This window comes from Nyctibius grandis, chromosome 16, assembly GCF_013368605.1.
Source record: "Nyctibius grandis isolate bNycGra1 chromosome 16, bNycGra1.pri, whole genome shotgun sequence".
Lineage (NCBI taxonomy): Eukaryota > Metazoa > Chordata > Aves > Nyctibiiformes > Nyctibiidae > Nyctibius > Nyctibius grandis.
This window is the reverse complement of record NC_090673.1, coordinates 1,519,208-1,536,711: the sequence shown is the minus strand read 5'-3', so window position 1 is coordinate 1,536,711 and position 17,504 is coordinate 1,519,208. Positions and strand designations below refer to the sequence as shown.

Sequence of the window (17,504 nt, the reverse complement as noted above, 5' to 3'; positions counted from 1 at the left end):
AAAGCATTAACCTATTTCTCAAAAGAACGACCATTAGTAGTTTTGACTTTAAGTGTCTAAAGGTATTGGTGATCTAAGCAAATTTAAACATTGTCAGACTTTATTTCCCTGCTTAACCAACAGTAAATGAATCACTGATATGAAACAGAGCAGCATTTAAATATTTAACACTTTTTCCACTAATAGGAGAATTCAATCCTTTTTCTTTTTTTGACTGACTAATCATACATATTTAAGCCCTCTTCAAATAAAGCTTTGAAAATTCAAAATCAGAAAAAGTGGAACTATAGAATATGGTAATTAAGGAAATTTCCCAGTGACACTGTAAACAAACATTTAAGTACCTACATACCTATACATAGGACCAAAGAGGAAAATGAACAAAAACATACTCAATTTTTAATTAAGGTTTTGCAGGGTGAGGGGAATTGTTTCCCTTAAAAGAAAGGAACTAAAGCTCTAAAACAATGGCAAAGTTGAGCCTTAGGCATCTAAATAATTACCTTCAGTTTTCAAGGTTCAGTCCTCTGTCTATAAAGAAAACTGCTGTGTACTTAGGGGAAGAAAAAAGCCAACAACTATAAAAAACACTTTGTAGACATTTAAGTTCAGGTCTTCCATGAGAAATTTCTTTAACTTAAATGGCAGAATATGACATTTAATGCTTTCCATATAAAAAGCACAAGTACTGCACGAGAAACCAGGTACTTTCCTCTATATTTCAGGAACCAAAGGTCACTCTGTTGGCTGCATCTGATAAACTCTAAAGCAATCCAGGAGTCTTGCTCCTTCTAGGAGTCCGGAAGCACCAGACAAACTGATTTGCTCCTTCCTGTTTCAGAAAATTAAAAATCCCACTTATACTCAGAGGAGTCTAAAAAGCTCCAACAAAAAGGCCTTGCAATGCACTTAACCAAAGCCAGAAGCTTGTCAAAATCGAGTGCTAGTAGGACAAGACAGAAGGAATGAAAACCTTCTCTTGATTCCTGCCGAACAAGCAACAAACACGTGCTTGAACTTGTCAATGGCTGTTTTTGTAACTTTGGTGATGAATCTGCGCCTTCCCTTCAGCAAAACGTTGGAGGTTTCTGTAGCAACAGATAGGCTTGTGACACGCAGGTATCTGCCAAGGAGTGGAGTACAAAAGGACGTGCCCATGGTGCAAGGATTATAAATGCTGATCAACGTAAACATTTCCACACACGGCCCGGAAATAATTGTATCCAAAAGGAAGGCTAATATTAAACTCTGCTGTGCTACACCTTTACACCGTGCAGAGCACAACCTTACTTTAAAACTTCTCAGTATTTGTTATTACGACAGTGGATTTCCCTGGAGAGAAACTCTCAAATTTAATAGAACACTTGAGACTAACTTGATTTATAGCATCTGTCTTGCAATGCATTTGAAAAAATATAATTTTTCAGTGGTCCAGTTGTGGCTCATCCTAGAGAAGCAGACTGACTAGTTCATCTTAATCTGTTTTTACCATCTTTCCTTTCACTGTAATCTTTGATAAAGGTATTATCAGATAGTTGTAAGGGCTTTTGTCAAATAAACAAATGCTTCTTTTGCTAGACGTAGTAGCTATCAGCCCAACTCACCTGGAAATAAAAGTATTTACTCTCTTGTTGGAATTTTAGTAAAAATTCCCAGCACCCAACTGCGTTTCTCACATTAAATCCCATTGGACTCTATGAATCACAACCACATGTAGATCACTCTCACAGGTACAGTTTGCGTGTTGTCATAATTTTCTCAAAAAGGAAGGGACCGCCCCTAAGCCACATACAGTCACATTCCATATTTCACAACTTCCTGAATATCTAAACAAACTTTTACAAATGAAGGGATACCTGCTAAACAGAACGGACTATATTCAGTATGTTCATATTTTGCTGAAAAAAAATGTGGCGAATCAAAGAACCAGAGGAAAAATGACTACTACAGTTCCTTTATCTAATTTTACTACAGACTAGGGATTTGCTGAGTCAAAAGAAGTAGTTCAGTGAAAATGTGCGTCACATATCACTACTGCAAACCCTTCTTAACCATCCTTACCGAATTACTTGTAGCCATAATTAATCATCTAAAACCCATCAAATCGAACTAACATCTACACCTGCCTTTTATTTTAAATGTCTCTTTTTAAAAGAGTGGAGAGGTATGGAAAGCTGGTTTAACAAGCACGCTGAACCCATTGTTTATGGCCTCTATAAACATGGCTTAGTAAGAATTACTGACTTAATCGGAGAGAACTTATCTCCTGGTGAAAAGAGCACTTTAAATTTCAGAAATGGCACCTTTACTGTGAAAATCTCTTAACTTTTCAAACAAACTCCAGGGGGCCTTAAACACCAGGTCAGTAAACAAGCAGCAGTTAGTGCATCTGTCCTGCTCACAAGCAGCCAAACACTTGAAGTAATTTAAATGTTTGATGTGAAAGTTTGCAAAAACACTGAGAAACTATATTCTAATAGAAGTATTAAGGGGTGCTCCTCTGTCTCACTCGGATCACGTGCTAGAAGCAATATTAATCAATAATACTTACACTGGTTTATACTAAATGTTATTTTATTATCACTGGCTACAGTTGGCAGCTTTTGCATTTCCTACCACAAAAAACCCTAAGTTAAATTTCTTTCAGATGAACAATTTTATTGAATACATCATTAAAAAAAAAAAAAACAACAAACAAAAAACCCCACACCACCCTCCTCCCCCCCGCTAAAAAACCCACAGGATTGCATAACTTAGTGCCTAAATTGGTGCCAAAACATAAACCAAGTTGATCATGAGGTTTCATAAGCAGACACAAGTGTGATCAACAGATTAAAAAACGTTGTAACAGAAAAAAAAAAAAAATGTACCTTCCACTAATTCTTTTGGAAAGGTAAAACTCTTAACAAAACCTAACATGTTTAGTAGCTAGTTTGTACATTATATTTGAAATTATTATGAAAGTATGAGTCACAACAAGTCTAAAATCCATCCGCTTAATGACCTGTCTCTACTTAGTTAATAGTTTCCATTTACTTTCTTAAGAAAAACACCACAACACCGCAGACAACAATGTGTCAATCTGGCTGCCAGAAGCAGGAAAGGCAACGGATATAAAATTTTATTATTTCATGCCCCAAGAGCAGCCAGAAGGACTTAATGAAATCACCCTTAGATTTACAATCTGAAATAGCTATTCAGCAGACAAATCTGGTTAAGCTGGATGTGCCCCCTGACCTCCGCCCCCTTTGATCTGGGCGCAGCAGGTGGGCTCCTGCCCCGCCGCGCATCTCCCGCTCTTCCGCCCATCTCCCGCCCTCGACGTGCGGTGCCCTGAGCCGGCACAGGTGATGCTCGGGAGCCCTATCGCAGGCAGCTGCTGCCAACTGAGTGACAAACATCACTAGTGCTGGTCTAACACTACGGGACAACAGAAGAAAAACCTTCTACCCTTACTGGTAAGTCTACTTGACACCGCAGTATTTGTCTGTCTTAAAACTTACCCCTCAAGCATCCTCACACACAGAATCTCTTATTAAAACACAGTTATTATTTTTGTTTTCCCAATAATTGGATAAAAGACAATTCCATAAATAACTAGTCATATTTTAAAATGCATTTTTATCAATACTCCTGAAATCATGTACAACCACATTTGTTATATTTGTGAGTAAATTACACTTAGTTTTTTAAGACCTGGATTTAAGTATATATACAACCCCTTCATGTAAACCCTGTAAAAAGCTACACTTCTTCAGTTATGGCTAGAAAAGGCAGTGATTTACTAAGTATAAATAGACAGAAAAAGTTAACATTACTCCTCACACCAATCAAAAAACATGATTAACAATTAACACTCCCACTGGAAGATGCCAGTGGTCAGTGAATTCTCAGGGTATGTCCTGCGGCAAGGGGCAGCCACGTGGCACCGTCAGTGCTAAGCCCAAGCTGATGTAACCTGTTTCTCAGAGTTCGTTAGCTCAGGCTCCGTGCGTGCTAACCGGGATATTGTCAGACTGGCTCACCAACAGAGCATCCGCACGGCTACCTGGAAAAGACCAGGTAAATATGCCAAGAAGTGCTGCCAGGATGGGTGCGTGGGGCCCAGGGGACTGAACACAGCTTTCCGTTCATCTGTTGCGTAAGGAAGGGACTATCGACACTGAGATCACCTGCCCTGTCACAGCATATTAAAGACAGCGTGAATTTAGTGAACCTTCTTTTCCTAACATGAACATATTTACTCCTACCAGGTTAAAATAAAACAAAAATCTGCTCGTATAGGTTTTATGATACACACGACTGTCTGTTGTGCTTAGGAAAAACGTTAGAAAATCATTCTAACAAATGCAACGTGGTTTCATACAGAAATTCCTTGTGGGTAATCTCACAAGAATTAAAATTCTGAAGTCCCAGAAAAAAGTCCTTGAGTGACTGGAATATTAAAAAAAAAAAAAGAGTATAAGAAATACTCTTCTAATCATTAACTTTAACTCTCCAGGTTGGTTTTGTGCCCCGAGCAGAGCATGATAAGGGTGGGCACTACTGCTACTGGTCTGAGTGGAAGCCTGGCCCGGAGGAGTACACTGCCAGCAGCTCAGGATCTGACAGAACTATCCCCCCTGGTTAATCCAAACCGCATGTGCCTGAATTCCAGTAGGTAGTCTCCTAGGTCAAGGGCATTCCTCTTCCATCAGCGCCATCACACTAATAACCTTTGCTACAGAAACAGTTGCTGAAACAATCGTTTACTATGACAAAATGTAAAGGGCTGCCAGCTAAGTTTGACACCGCTTATAACACAAAAGTCAATTTAATATAATTTGAACACTAAAATAGCCTACAGTACGTAGGTAGAAAATAAAACAAGATTATGAAAGGGATGTGTTCATTTGATAGAGTTTCATTTTCCCATCTCGTTATTTATCAGTACTAAGTACTTATCTCCATCTAATATGAATTCAATTAGTTCCGTACGCATGTTCCATTATTCATGTGATAGCTCCAGCCTTGCTTATCCAACAGCTTATAAACTTTTAGCCTCCTTTGAAGTCACTTTATGGATTGCTAAATGGAAATCTTATAAAGAATGACTAACTAGGTGATGATAGAAAAGCTGAAAAATAAGAGCACAAAACACAGCTCTATATTTTCTACGAAGGTTTTCCCTCATAAATCAGTTGGAGCCCTCTGACCTATAACAGGAGATTATCTTATCTCACTGGAGAACGTTTCAGTCACAGCAAATTAGATTTAACAGTCAATGGATATGCTTGATATTTTAATCATAAGAAAAAATTTGTCATTTTCTATTAAAATAACTGCTCCTTCTACAGAGACCCCGTGTAACATGGGAAACTGCAAACTAACTTTAAGATACACAATGGTTTGGAAAAAATCTTTCAAGGTGAGAGAGAGGTTGTATTTTGTGTTTAAAATCATTAGCATTTCTGCTGTATTTCTTCCAGAGGACCCATTCCAAGACAGGGATAGCAAAAACCCACAGAAACAACACTACAGCTAGAAAATTATTTTTTTTCCTGCATTCCCAATTCACCCCCCCCCGTTACCCCACAGCCTTCTCTGCGCAGGTTTAGGCTTCCACTAACATTTACGCAACAATGACAAATTCTGCAATTGGAGCTGCTGGAGCAGAACCGTGAGCCTATATATAACTGCAATTACTCCCATGGGGCTATACAGTAGATAAAGAGTCCACCTGTCTTAACTTGAATAGAAGACTGGGGAATTAATCCCTTACCCTGAAACTAGAACACATGGATTAACAAAACACTTTTAAAGACATATTTGCTGAAATTTCAGCATTTAATGAAATATGAACACTGGATAATGACAGCAGTTTTTACTTGTAATTCATAAAATTATTTTGATATGGAAAAACTAATACTTTGTATTTTTAAAAACACACAACTGCTAAATCATGAGAAAAAAAATTGCTGTTGCTACTAAGCTGTTATTCTAGCAAATAAAACATACAATTTTATATCTACATATGAAGAAAAGGACAAAGGGAGTCAGCTTTCAGCATCAAAAACAGGCAAAGAGGTAATTGTCTAGTGCCTTTGACAAATGTCACCTTTCCTTTGCCCAAGGCACAGACAAATTATGCAGGACTTGCCAACAAACAAATACAATAGCCCACTGTGTGATTTAATTGTTATTTTTCAATGGAAAAAATCACACTTAGCTGGAAGATACATTTCTATCTGGAAGTATTCACTTTATCCTTAAGAGCAGAGGGAGGAGAGGAGACAGTCTGTTTTATTTATTTAATTTATTTCATAAGGCGCTTTGAATCCTGTACTTTGCCAAAGTGTGTCTGTGTTCCAGAATCTCCGGCTATTCAAAAGCCATACTGGATTTAGTACTAAACAGATTTTTTCACAAGTTACTAAAATGGATGAAAATTGGCTTCTCCAAGAACTACTCCTTTTTTTTTGAGTTCTACAGATGGAGTTTGGAAGGTCTACAGAGCCCTGCAAGCTGAGACACTGAGACAAAGGAAGAGGTAGGGGGTTTATGCAGCAGGGCAGGAGGGAGACATCACGGAAAGCAACTCCAAGGTGTAATCATCAATGTTTTTCCTATACCCATTGCCAGGCTAACCACGTAGCTCGTTGTAAGAAAAAATATTTGTGACAGCTGACAAGTATCTGTATTGAGATATCCCATCCTCTACCAGTTCTCTTCCTTCTTTTTCAAACAGACACCATAAGAAGCATGCCAGTGACTACCTGGTACAGACATGGGGCAGAAAATTTCTTGATCAATACGAAAAATATACGCTGGACTATTTCTTCCCAGATATTACTTCAGTCCTGTCTACGCAGTATTCAAGGGTCATTATCAGAAACCCCTCCAACATAAGCATATGATATGCAAACAAATGTACATGTTGACTTCTAAAAGAATTGCTTCTTCACTGTACTGCTTATTCACTGAATTGCTTATTCATTGTACTGCAATTCTGTACTTTATTTAGCAATATAAAGGGCACAAAAATTAATCTGCACCCAGGACAGTAAGGAAAAAAAAAAAAGAGAAAAAAAAAGGTTCTGCATGTTCCATCTAGTTTCTCATGAAAAAAGTGACTTCTAAAATTCCTTCACATTAACACTGGAAAAAGGGGGAAGTTACACAGCCTGCTAGCCTAAGTTTTAACACACAAAGACAAAGAGGATCGTTATTACATACATATGGCCATATATATGTTTGATCAATATTTCTAGAGAAATTACACACTTTTACGGACAACATAAGAACAAATATTCTAGTAATACACATTACTTTATGTGATGTAAAACTCAGCTTTATAATTAGTATCCTAAACACTAAGCCTAAATTTCCAAACACAGGTATCTAAAACAGGGACACAAGTCAATTAACTTTCACGGGCATTTGCAGCTCCCACCAGCTGAACACTGCCTGCTGACCTAAGGGCCTCCAGAGAGGCGATGCTTTCTGGGCAGGAAGACCTCTTCCCACATGGAGCATACACACGTTGCTCAGACCTCCTGTGTGAAGGAGCACAATTAATAAGGACTAGGATTTTCATAGGGAAATAAATTAATAGCTTAGGTTGTCCTCCAGATACTTTTGAGGAAAGTCATCGACTGTTTCATCAGTACTGGAAGCAAAAGCCAATGTGCTATTTCCACTTTTAGAGTTTTTAAAAAGTCACATGAATTACTCTGAATTGTTTATATGTGAAGCTTTCTGTGAGGGCTGGTTTTCTGCCAGCTTTGTGTTAACATTAACAGCAAGTTCCTTCTTTTCAGATCTTTTGAACATTAAAAAAATTACAATCTGTCTGCAAAAGCCTAAAAGAGAACTGTAACTGTCAACGTTTTGGTTTAATATCGACTCTGCCTTTGTGAATCCAGCGTCAAACGAAGGCACTAAACTGATTACATGAAGCAACAGGATGGAGAGGAGAACACAACGTGAGCTCGTCACTGCTGAACTGCAAACAAAGCATGCCCAAGGGGTACGAGGTATCAGATAAGACTCCCTTTCTCAGCACTCCCAAATTAACAGGATTATTTCATTTTTAAGCATATGAATGAATGTATAATTGCGTGCAGAATTTGGCTCTAAATCATCAAACTATATATAGTTTCAGAAATGGTGAGAAAGACTTACCTCCATCAAACTTAGATGTATTCCAATGAGGTAGGGCATCGGGGCACTGCAAAGAGGAAAAAAGCTAGATTGACATTCTCATAACACTGGATTAACACATATGACTTATAAAATTAGCTACAGGAAAATACTGGGATACTGGATTAGATTTTGCTTAAAAAAAATATAAATATAAAAATAAAGGACCCGTGAACAAAATTTTATTCCATATTTGAAAGACTTTTTTACCATGCAATATCATTTCACTACTATAAGACACTAATTTTTCTTGACATCAGAATTTCTAAGTGACTAAGTTGACAAGCTGTTAAATATATCTATAATACTGGGGTCTTTTTAAAAAACAAACAAGCAAACAAAATGTCTTATTACAATTTTCTTTTTCCAAGACTACTCTCTAGAAAAATTGATCCTGTAGTGTTAAGTAGTTAATTTAATGTATACATATCACCTGGTACCACAAGTTTGAAATCCTTTGAATATGGGTCCAAACACATGTTAAATAATTTTTTTTAAGTCTTAAAATGTTTACATTTATAAAAGAAAAATATAAAAATTACTTTTGAAGATTCTGATTAACTCCACAGTTGCTGTGATATATGCTGATACCATTATTCCCTTCAGAACACAAAACTTAAACACACTAAGAGGCTCTTTGGCCAAATTCGTAGCCTCAAACACAGGCGTGATACTTCTATTACCAAACAGAACGTTAACATTTAAAAGAATGATCTTTTCTGTCTTCTCTTCCATGATGTTAGCAAACACCAACGTGGACTATATAACACAAGAAGAATATTGAATGAAAGTTGTATCTTTGTGTGTACAGTATTTCTAATATTAAGCTTATTACAGGACTCCCACTCAACTGATCAGGGAAAGCTTATATTTGCAGTGCTTATTAGAACACATCAAAGAGGATGGATGCCAAAGCTGCTAATTGCAAAGATGGCATATACTGCCTGTTAAACGGAAAGCACACAGACAGACACAACTTTTAAAATAGAGCCTCATTTCATTTTGGATACAGAAGCTCAAAGAACTCATTTTCAATTTCAGATGAAAAAACGAGAGAAATGTCACTGTACTGCCTTGGATTAAAATATCTTCCATATTGCTTTGATAAACGGTGCCTACTGCTCAGAGAAGTACAGTCCTGAAAAAACTACTGCAAGACACCAGACCAGCAAAAATCACTCTGCTTCTCATTTTCATGAGAATTACCTTTTTTAAAAAGATTACTGATATACATATTAATATTTATCATATTTGTTAATACATCACCTTAACCTGCTACTCTGTTGGATGCTCTATCAAGCGATGGAAACAGCCTCTGCATTAGACATTCTACATGAAAACACTGTGGGGGTTTTTTTCTTTTTGAAGACATTAAACATATATAACTTCAACAAAACCTTACAAGTTCATCGGTAGAATACTGAAGTGCCACGTACCACATTACACTACGACTCACTGAACTGCCTAGGCTGGCAAGCACGCCCTGCCCCAGCTTCACCCAACACAGCACCCCATGATGGGTAGCCCAGAGCGATTGTTCAATCAGAAACTAACTTGGTACATAACCCGAAGGTTCTGCTCCCTTGGGAACCCCACAGATGAGAACCAAAACATATATCCAGGTTCCTGGACAGAAATTTTTACCATACAACACGATACACATTTATTACATATGGATTGCTGCTCAGCTGAGGAGTATTTTTATTTGTCATTTTGCATGTTTTATTTGCGACAAACACTATCTCTTCCACCCGCATCTCCATTTCCAATGGCCACATTCCAGGAGCAAGAAAATACCCAGTAAATTTATATTCAAAGTGTAAACCATTGGTTTAGCTGCCAGCTGCACAAATGCTCAACTTCCCCGTGCGCCTGGCTACGCTGCTCGAGACTCCTCCAGTATGCACTGAGATGAATGTGTTTCTAATTAAGTAGTTTCATGAACACGACAGCTTCAATCTCAAAAACACAAAGTCTGAACCTCGGCAGGAAGCCTTAAGAGTGCAAATGTCTCATCTAGTGGAACCTTGGCTAACGTAATGAAAGGAAGCAGGAAGAGCGCAGTATTCCAGAGAACCAGCCATTTATTAGCGCGGCCAAAAGTAGAGCCTGTCACCAAGCATAGGAAAATCTGAATCTGTAGAAGTTAATTAACTGTATCATGTCCATCTTTCAGTCCTCCAGTTTATCAACAAAAGAACAATAAGAATGCCTAAACCCTTAAAACCATGCGCCCTCAGCAAAATTTTAAGGAATTACAGGAAAGATATGGCCGAAGATATATGGATCAGCTTTGGATGCAACGAATCATCTTTTCGGTTTCCAGTGACAGACATCCCATGCAGAGGCAAGACAGCACATAAAACTGTTACAGGGATTGCATAAGGCTACAGTGACCTTTTAGCAGCATTTTGAAAGCTGCTGTTTCTTCAAACTTGTATTACTAAAACACGAAAGGCCTCCAGTCAGGTGCTGTATGGGCTGCACACACTTGGACAGACAGGAGAAAGCAGGAGGAACAAGTTGATACTCTAGAACTCCACGGAGTGGGTTAGCACAGCCCCTGACAGCAAAACCAGCTCAGGTTGTGCTGATCAATACCAAAAAGCACACTCTGACGCTGTAACTTGTTACAGTATAATGTGCTAGTTTTGCAAATATTTGTGTTAGTTTTACAAATAGTTGCAAAGATTTGCACCAGGGAATGAGGTAGAGCACAGAAGACGACACCGGGTGTAAATGTTTAACACATGGGTGAAGAACTGGATCACGGGGCACCGGGACACGGCACTGGGGCACAGAATGACAAGCAGACACGGTCCATGCTATGAAGGGCTCCACAAGGTGAACAGCACGTTCGATGCAGAAGAGGAGACAGGGAAAGTCGCAGGTAAATGAAGGTGGTTGACAAAAGCGTATGAAAATAATTCCTGTAAGAACTTTTCAACACATATAAGCAATTCCTTGGCTTACAGAATTCAGAGGGAAAACACTGCACGGTCAGAGCTTGGGCAAAGATGCCTGGAGCTATGCAGGTGAGTAAGAAAGGCCACACTTCAGACATGAAGCAGAAGAAACAAACACCACTTGGAAACGGATTAGATCTGAAGACTAACAAAGAATTCCCCAAGTTATGGGAATGTAAGAAAAGAAATTAACTCTGTTTTATCCGCAAAAGCCATTGCTTGTAATGACTGAAATACACCAAAGAGGAATGACAAACGGGAGACATCTACAACCACCCCAGCAGAAAATCAAGGGAAACAAATGCAGGTTTTAGTTTGTGTGAAAGGTGACAGGTGTGGAGAAAAGCAGACGTGATGCATCCATGGAGCACTTGTTTTTGAAGGTGCATTTGTGTAAAATTCGTTTATTCAAAACTGCTCTAAAATAACCATTACTGTTCATCACCAAAATGTGTTTTCTCCATGGGTAACAAAAATCATATTATCTAAACATCTATTTTATCAAAATTAATTTTCTTTGTCAGAACTAACATTATTGTTCAATGACACATAAACAGCAAAGCAAAAGCAAAGATATTTTAAGGATAATTCACCAGGATAGCTCCTTATACTCACAAAAGTTTAACTAAGCAAACACCATAAATAACCTCAATAAAATATAAATTTGGTAAAGACCATAAATATTTCCAATAAAATCTACCAGTGAAATTATATTCTTCTGTCATCACTCATCAATCTCACCGAAAAGGAAACACACCTCAGAAGTAAATGTGGAAGGTTCACATCAGGCTTCATCAATTGCTTTTATCACCATTTTTCTTTACCATGTGTTAATCATATGCCATTATTTAAATACTCTGCTACCACCCTGTACAAGGAAACACTGTGTGCCGCCTCTCCCCCATTCAGAGCACGCTGTTAACAGCTCTTCCTAACTGCTCTTCAGGTCCTGAGACATTAGGTGTCCAAGCAGTTTTTAATACTTTCTCAGGTTAGATGTGTATTTCCAAGACTTTCAAGTGAACTTCAGTATGACCCATTGCTTGTCTAAACAGCAGAAACACCCCGCACAACCTTTAATCCTTCCGAGACCCACGACAGATTAAAGACTGCCCTTCAGACCACTATTTACCTACTGCTTGACACTTAATCAGTCCTGGGGCTTCTTACAACCACAGCTACTAATTACTCAAAGTTGTTTAACGGCAGCCAATATCCATTAAGTGCAAAATTAAGAAGTATCAATTTCTACTATGCATATTTACTGCTTAAACAAAATGCCTGCCTAAGTCTTCTGGAACAAAGAAAAAGGTTATTACTCCTCCTGTGCTACACTGGTTCCCAATGCAATCAGCGTTATTTATAACCATGAGTTATATAGGTAAATATCAAATGATTAAAGTAGCAATGCATAAGCATGAATATGGATATTGTGGACTTAATGGCTATATATGGCCCATTTATTACAGTTGGATTTTTACAATTTCTTTAATTCGTTTCCTTAGGCTAACTAGAGGCCTCTTAATTATGGTCCCAAGAGGTGGGCAACTACTAATTGGAATAGAAGCAGGTGAAATAGAGGGACATTTCCTCTTAAGTGAAAAAAAACACCCCTAAAAAATACTGTAATTCACCAGAAAATGTAAAAGCCAAGGATCTCAAAAAGGTTCATAGTTTACAGCTACACAGGGATTTGCACCATTTTGTGTCATTGTTCCGGGAAAATTGATGAGATCCCATTTACTAAGTTCATGTCTTGATATACAGATACTGACTTAATGTGTTGCTCTTTCACACCACTAGTACTTTACTCTCTACAGTAGCCTCCTGATTTCTCTTCAGATTACTCATTGAAATGCAACAGAATTCAGCCTGAAATTTATTGGGGTAATTGATGCAAATTAGAAGCTTGACTGCATAAATTGGAATGATGTAGAAAACATACAGCTGAGAAACCAGAAGAGCAACTACAAGAGCTTTTAGTGAGTACACAGATGTACCAGGCGAAATCAAAAGGCCTACCAAGAGGCTCATGACGAAGGAATCATTGTTTCCCGAGCAGCAGGAGTACTCGCCCTCCAGTTACTCCCTCTACCTACTTAAAGGAGCATATTGAACTATATGCAGATTTAGAAAACAGGAGAAAGGGACTTAAAAAAACTCCTAGAGAAAGGGAAAACTGCAGCAATAGAAACATTTGTTCAGCAGCTGGGCCAGGGTGCTCTAAGAAGGTGGTTCTCAGAATGTATTAATGTTGGCTGCTAAGCAGTCCATCTAATAGAAAAGGCTGTTTTAATCACCCCAGAAAATATACTGTTGCTTCTGGTAAAAGCCCACAGAATAACTTGAGAGACAATGCTCTGGGACTTAGGGAACATACTAAGCTGTGTTACCGGGTCAGCAAAGGCAGGCTTTTCTTACAGGCTAATTTTAAACACAGACACTGAGCAAAAAGGAAGAAAACAGACACAGTGGGAGTGTTTTTACGCCACATGAAAAACAAACTGGAAGAAGTAGTGAGGAAAATTAATAGACTGTTTCTTTCACATCAAGAAATGTTTAAATTCCCAACAACAAAATAGATGGACAAGTTCTGGCCAATGTTAAGTAGTTTTGTGTGCTTGGCTACTGATGCTTGTGGCAGTATCTCATTAACCTGTAATTCTGGCACCTGCTGGCATCTACTGTTTAAAAAAAACCCCAAACAAATAAAAAACCAACCAGCAGTGCTTCATGTTTCCTCTATTGTTCCTTTGAACACAGAACAAGCGATTGTGCATTAAGGTGTGAAATCTAATGATAGAATTCTCGCCAATTTCTAGTGTCCTCCACCCAAAATCTTACCCTGGGCTGAAAATATATCAAGGAATGGTACCTAATTAAAAAATAAAAATAAAGGATAGCACTCTTCCCCTTGCTTCTCCTCCCCACCGCCCTCAATTAGTCTAAATGACAGGGATCAGATGACTGAAGTCACTCCAGATACACGTACATGGTACCACACCACTATTATTGGCTCAGCACCCCCAGCACAAAGAGCAAGCGTATTGAGAACAAACATTTTGAAGATACAGGCTTTTGGCATTTCCAAGTCTGTGGTTAGGTACGCCAACGAGAAATGCAGGTGAACATAAATATTAAGGTTAAAAAAATCCCTTCAAGAGGGAAATGGGAAGAAAAATACTCCCCTTCCACATTGTAAGTTAAAAAAATGAGCAAAGAGCCAACAGAAAAAATGAGAAACCGCAGTGTTTTGAAAGTACTTGGTGTAAAATGTCAATGAAGGACAAAATGCTATAGAAAAAACTTGAGTTTTAACAATGTCAGGGGAACAGATTCATATTGAGCATGTTTATGGCAGAGCTGCCATTCACTTGTAAGAATATCCAATCACCCACCTTCTCCTGCCTCGCTCAGGAAAGCACACTTCTCTCAGCAGCTAAAGGGAACCCCGTCCACACCGAGCCTGAAGTTTCCCTTACATGAACTTGGCCAAAAGGATCTTCACACGGTTACAAAACAGACAAACTCTATTTTCAGAAATATATTTATGGCACATAAATATTGTTGCAAAATTGAGTTATTCAAACAATAGCAGTGTGCGTAGCTACCTCTCCAATTAACGTTCATATCTGGCTACAGTAATCAGTTGTATTTGTGAGTATGCAATTACAATCTGCCTAATAATTATACATGTTTAAATCATACTTTTCCCGCACTAGCTGGCTCCTTCGTTACAAGGACAGGGTGTTACGCCGTGAAAGAATTCATTCAGTAGAGCTCAGTGACTTGTGTCTTTCTTTCCTTGGGTACACGGCCCAAGTGTTTGCTTTTTGCACACGTCTGCTCCCGACTGCGGGATCTGGACTTCGCCCCTTTTAACGTGTCTTTGTCAGAAAGTCGATGAATACCTAATCTTCAAACCCAGCGTAAAAGCCTCTTGTGGTCCACATCGTTGTCCTGAAAACTCCTAGCAGCATGTACCTGAAGGAAAAGCTGGCAGCAGCAGCCTTCAAGTGTTAATTACACACGCGAAGCCCATTATGCAGAGAAAGGGCGCCCGCTGGCAGTGCAAATGACTAGAACCTGCCCTTCCTGGGCAGTGAGTAAATTGAAGGTTCATTTCTACAGGAGATAATAGTTTTTAGATTCAGTTCCATCTATCCTCGACATAGGCACATACTTAACATTTAAATCGTCTGCAGAGGAACAAGCTTCTTTTAAAAACTGCACGTTTCAGTTCCTAGCACTTCACTTAAAAACGCTGGTTATCCCGGCTGGTTCCTTACTCGTGCTTAAATGCAGAGAAAACGTCACACAACACTATCGGTCTTAAAAAAACCCAGCCAATCTCCACACTAAAAGCCACACTTAAAATATGGTATCGTATGACACAGTAAGCTTGTTTTTTTCTGAGAAGGATTTTTTAAAATGCTCGGGGGCAGAGGGAGGCTGTTTCTGTGTTTTCAAATCATCCCCCAAAGGGGAGGAAGCACCACTCTGCCACAAACGTTCCTGCTGCACAGGGAGCCCCAGGCAGCCAGCCAGCAGAGCCCGCCGGTAAAGACACCGAGTCCCTCAGCCTCTTCTGTGGCCTTCGTCACTTGACTGTGACCAGGTCCACACTTTCCTTGTGCTTTCCTTTTACTTCCAAGCCTGTAGAACCCTCTCGTTACTCTTTCCATCCCTCAGTTTAACTCCAGCCAAGGTTTGTCCGAGACATACGCCTAATGACGTGCTAATCTGGAGACCACAACAGTGAACAAGGAGGCTTCCTGGGCCACCTGGACAGTGGAACAGGTTGGAAGGGTTGGAAGGAACCTCAGGAGGGCGACTGGTCCAAGCTCCTGGTCAAAACGGGGCCAGCTTTGACATTATAAGAGATTGCTCACGGGCTGTGCCAAAATTTATCACATCATGATAACGAATAAGTTTTTGAAAGGTTTATATTCATTCCCCTAAATAAAGTAAATATCATGTTCTAAACACATGCTGATAATAAAAGATCACCACAGGAAAGTGAACAGCTTTCCCCCACCCCCAATAGAAGTTCAGGAAAGCAGAAAAATGAGAGTATCTCCTCCACTGTATCCTCTACAGTTGGAGTCTTAATTCAAATTTTAACATTTAACACATATATGCTGAAAACAGATTTTAATTACACAATATCTAAGTTGCAGCATTCCATAGTAACCACTATATTAGAGTATTTCAACATACTGATAGACAATGATATCTTGCCATGAAAATAATTTTTTTTACTTACGAGGTTGGTTGTTTCCTTAATATGCCTGTATATTTTTAGATAACAGTTGCTTCATAAGAGGACTTAAGACTTACTATACAGAAATGTGAAAACTGTTGTGAATCTCAGTGATATATACACATATATATAGCCTTACCAACAGTAGTCCAATAGATGTGGGGGCAGAACGGGAATGTAAACGTGCTGCCAGAACATCGGGTAGAGCATAGCTGCAGACCCATGAATGCAGGCAGTTAACTGAAAAACACATATTAAAAAAAGATCATAAATAAGACAAAAACCAAGCTTAAAAAGGCAAGGTTAGAAGAAAAAAAGAGATCAATTCTGCTTTCATATGAATATGCTTTATTACAAAATATACAGCACTCTTGTTAAAGAACAGGGTACTGGTAGGTGAAGCATGACTGGTTTATGCTGGTTGTCATTCTACTGACTTTGTAAACAGCTCAGAACCTGATTCATACAACAAACAAAACCTGAAAAGAACATCCAGTGTTCTATAAAGCAACAGAAACATAGAAATGAAAACACAAAGGGAACTAAAAAATAGTAAAGGCAAATCCCCCAATCCTGGTAATTACCATCCATTAAATATCATAAAACAGCACTTAAATTGTAACACAAACTGAAAAAATATTGGAGCTCAGGAAGATACAATGTAAGCGCCATACATTTCATAAGAATATATCATACTAAACTCAGTGATTAGATTTTTATTATTTAAAAAGGCTTTTTATCTAATTGCTCTCCACCAAATTGTTTGATCCATTGATTTTCTCAATTTTATTTTTAAAAACTCATTCAGAATAGTTTTGCTGTTGGCAGGTACTGAATGAAAAAGATCACAAGTGGCAAACACAAGTGCCAGTCAGGCCATGGGCAAAACCCTCATGGAGCTTTGGAGGAAATTACGTCTATCAATCCTATTGCAAATAGTAATTAATAATTTGGAAAAGAAGATAAGCAGGGTATTTGTCACATTCACCAAGGATATTACAATGGACAAGGTGGTAACCCTCAACAAGGAAATCTCAGCAAAAGCTATAGTCAGAATGCCATCAGAAGAGGATATGAACACACCCTTGGGAAAA

General features: G+C 38.6%; 1 protein-coding gene across 12 annotated transcripts in view; it reads right to left on the bottom strand.

Moving 5' to 3' along the window:
- The window catches only part of DENND1A (DENN domain containing 1A), a 182,240-nt gene that overhangs the window by 73,401 nt on the left and 91,335 nt on the right, over window positions 1-17,504 (bottom strand). For all 12 annotated transcript variants that reach the window (XM_068413818.1, XM_068413823.1, XM_068413819.1 and 9 more), the window contains 2 exons: window positions 16,550-16,650; window positions 8,164-8,209 (listed from right to left, as the gene is read on the bottom strand). In XM_068413818.1, coding sequence (XP_068269919.1) covers window positions 8,164-8,209; window positions 16,550-16,650 — 147 coding nt within the window. The remainder of the gene's footprint in view (window positions 1-8,163; window positions 8,210-16,549; window positions 16,651-17,504) is intronic.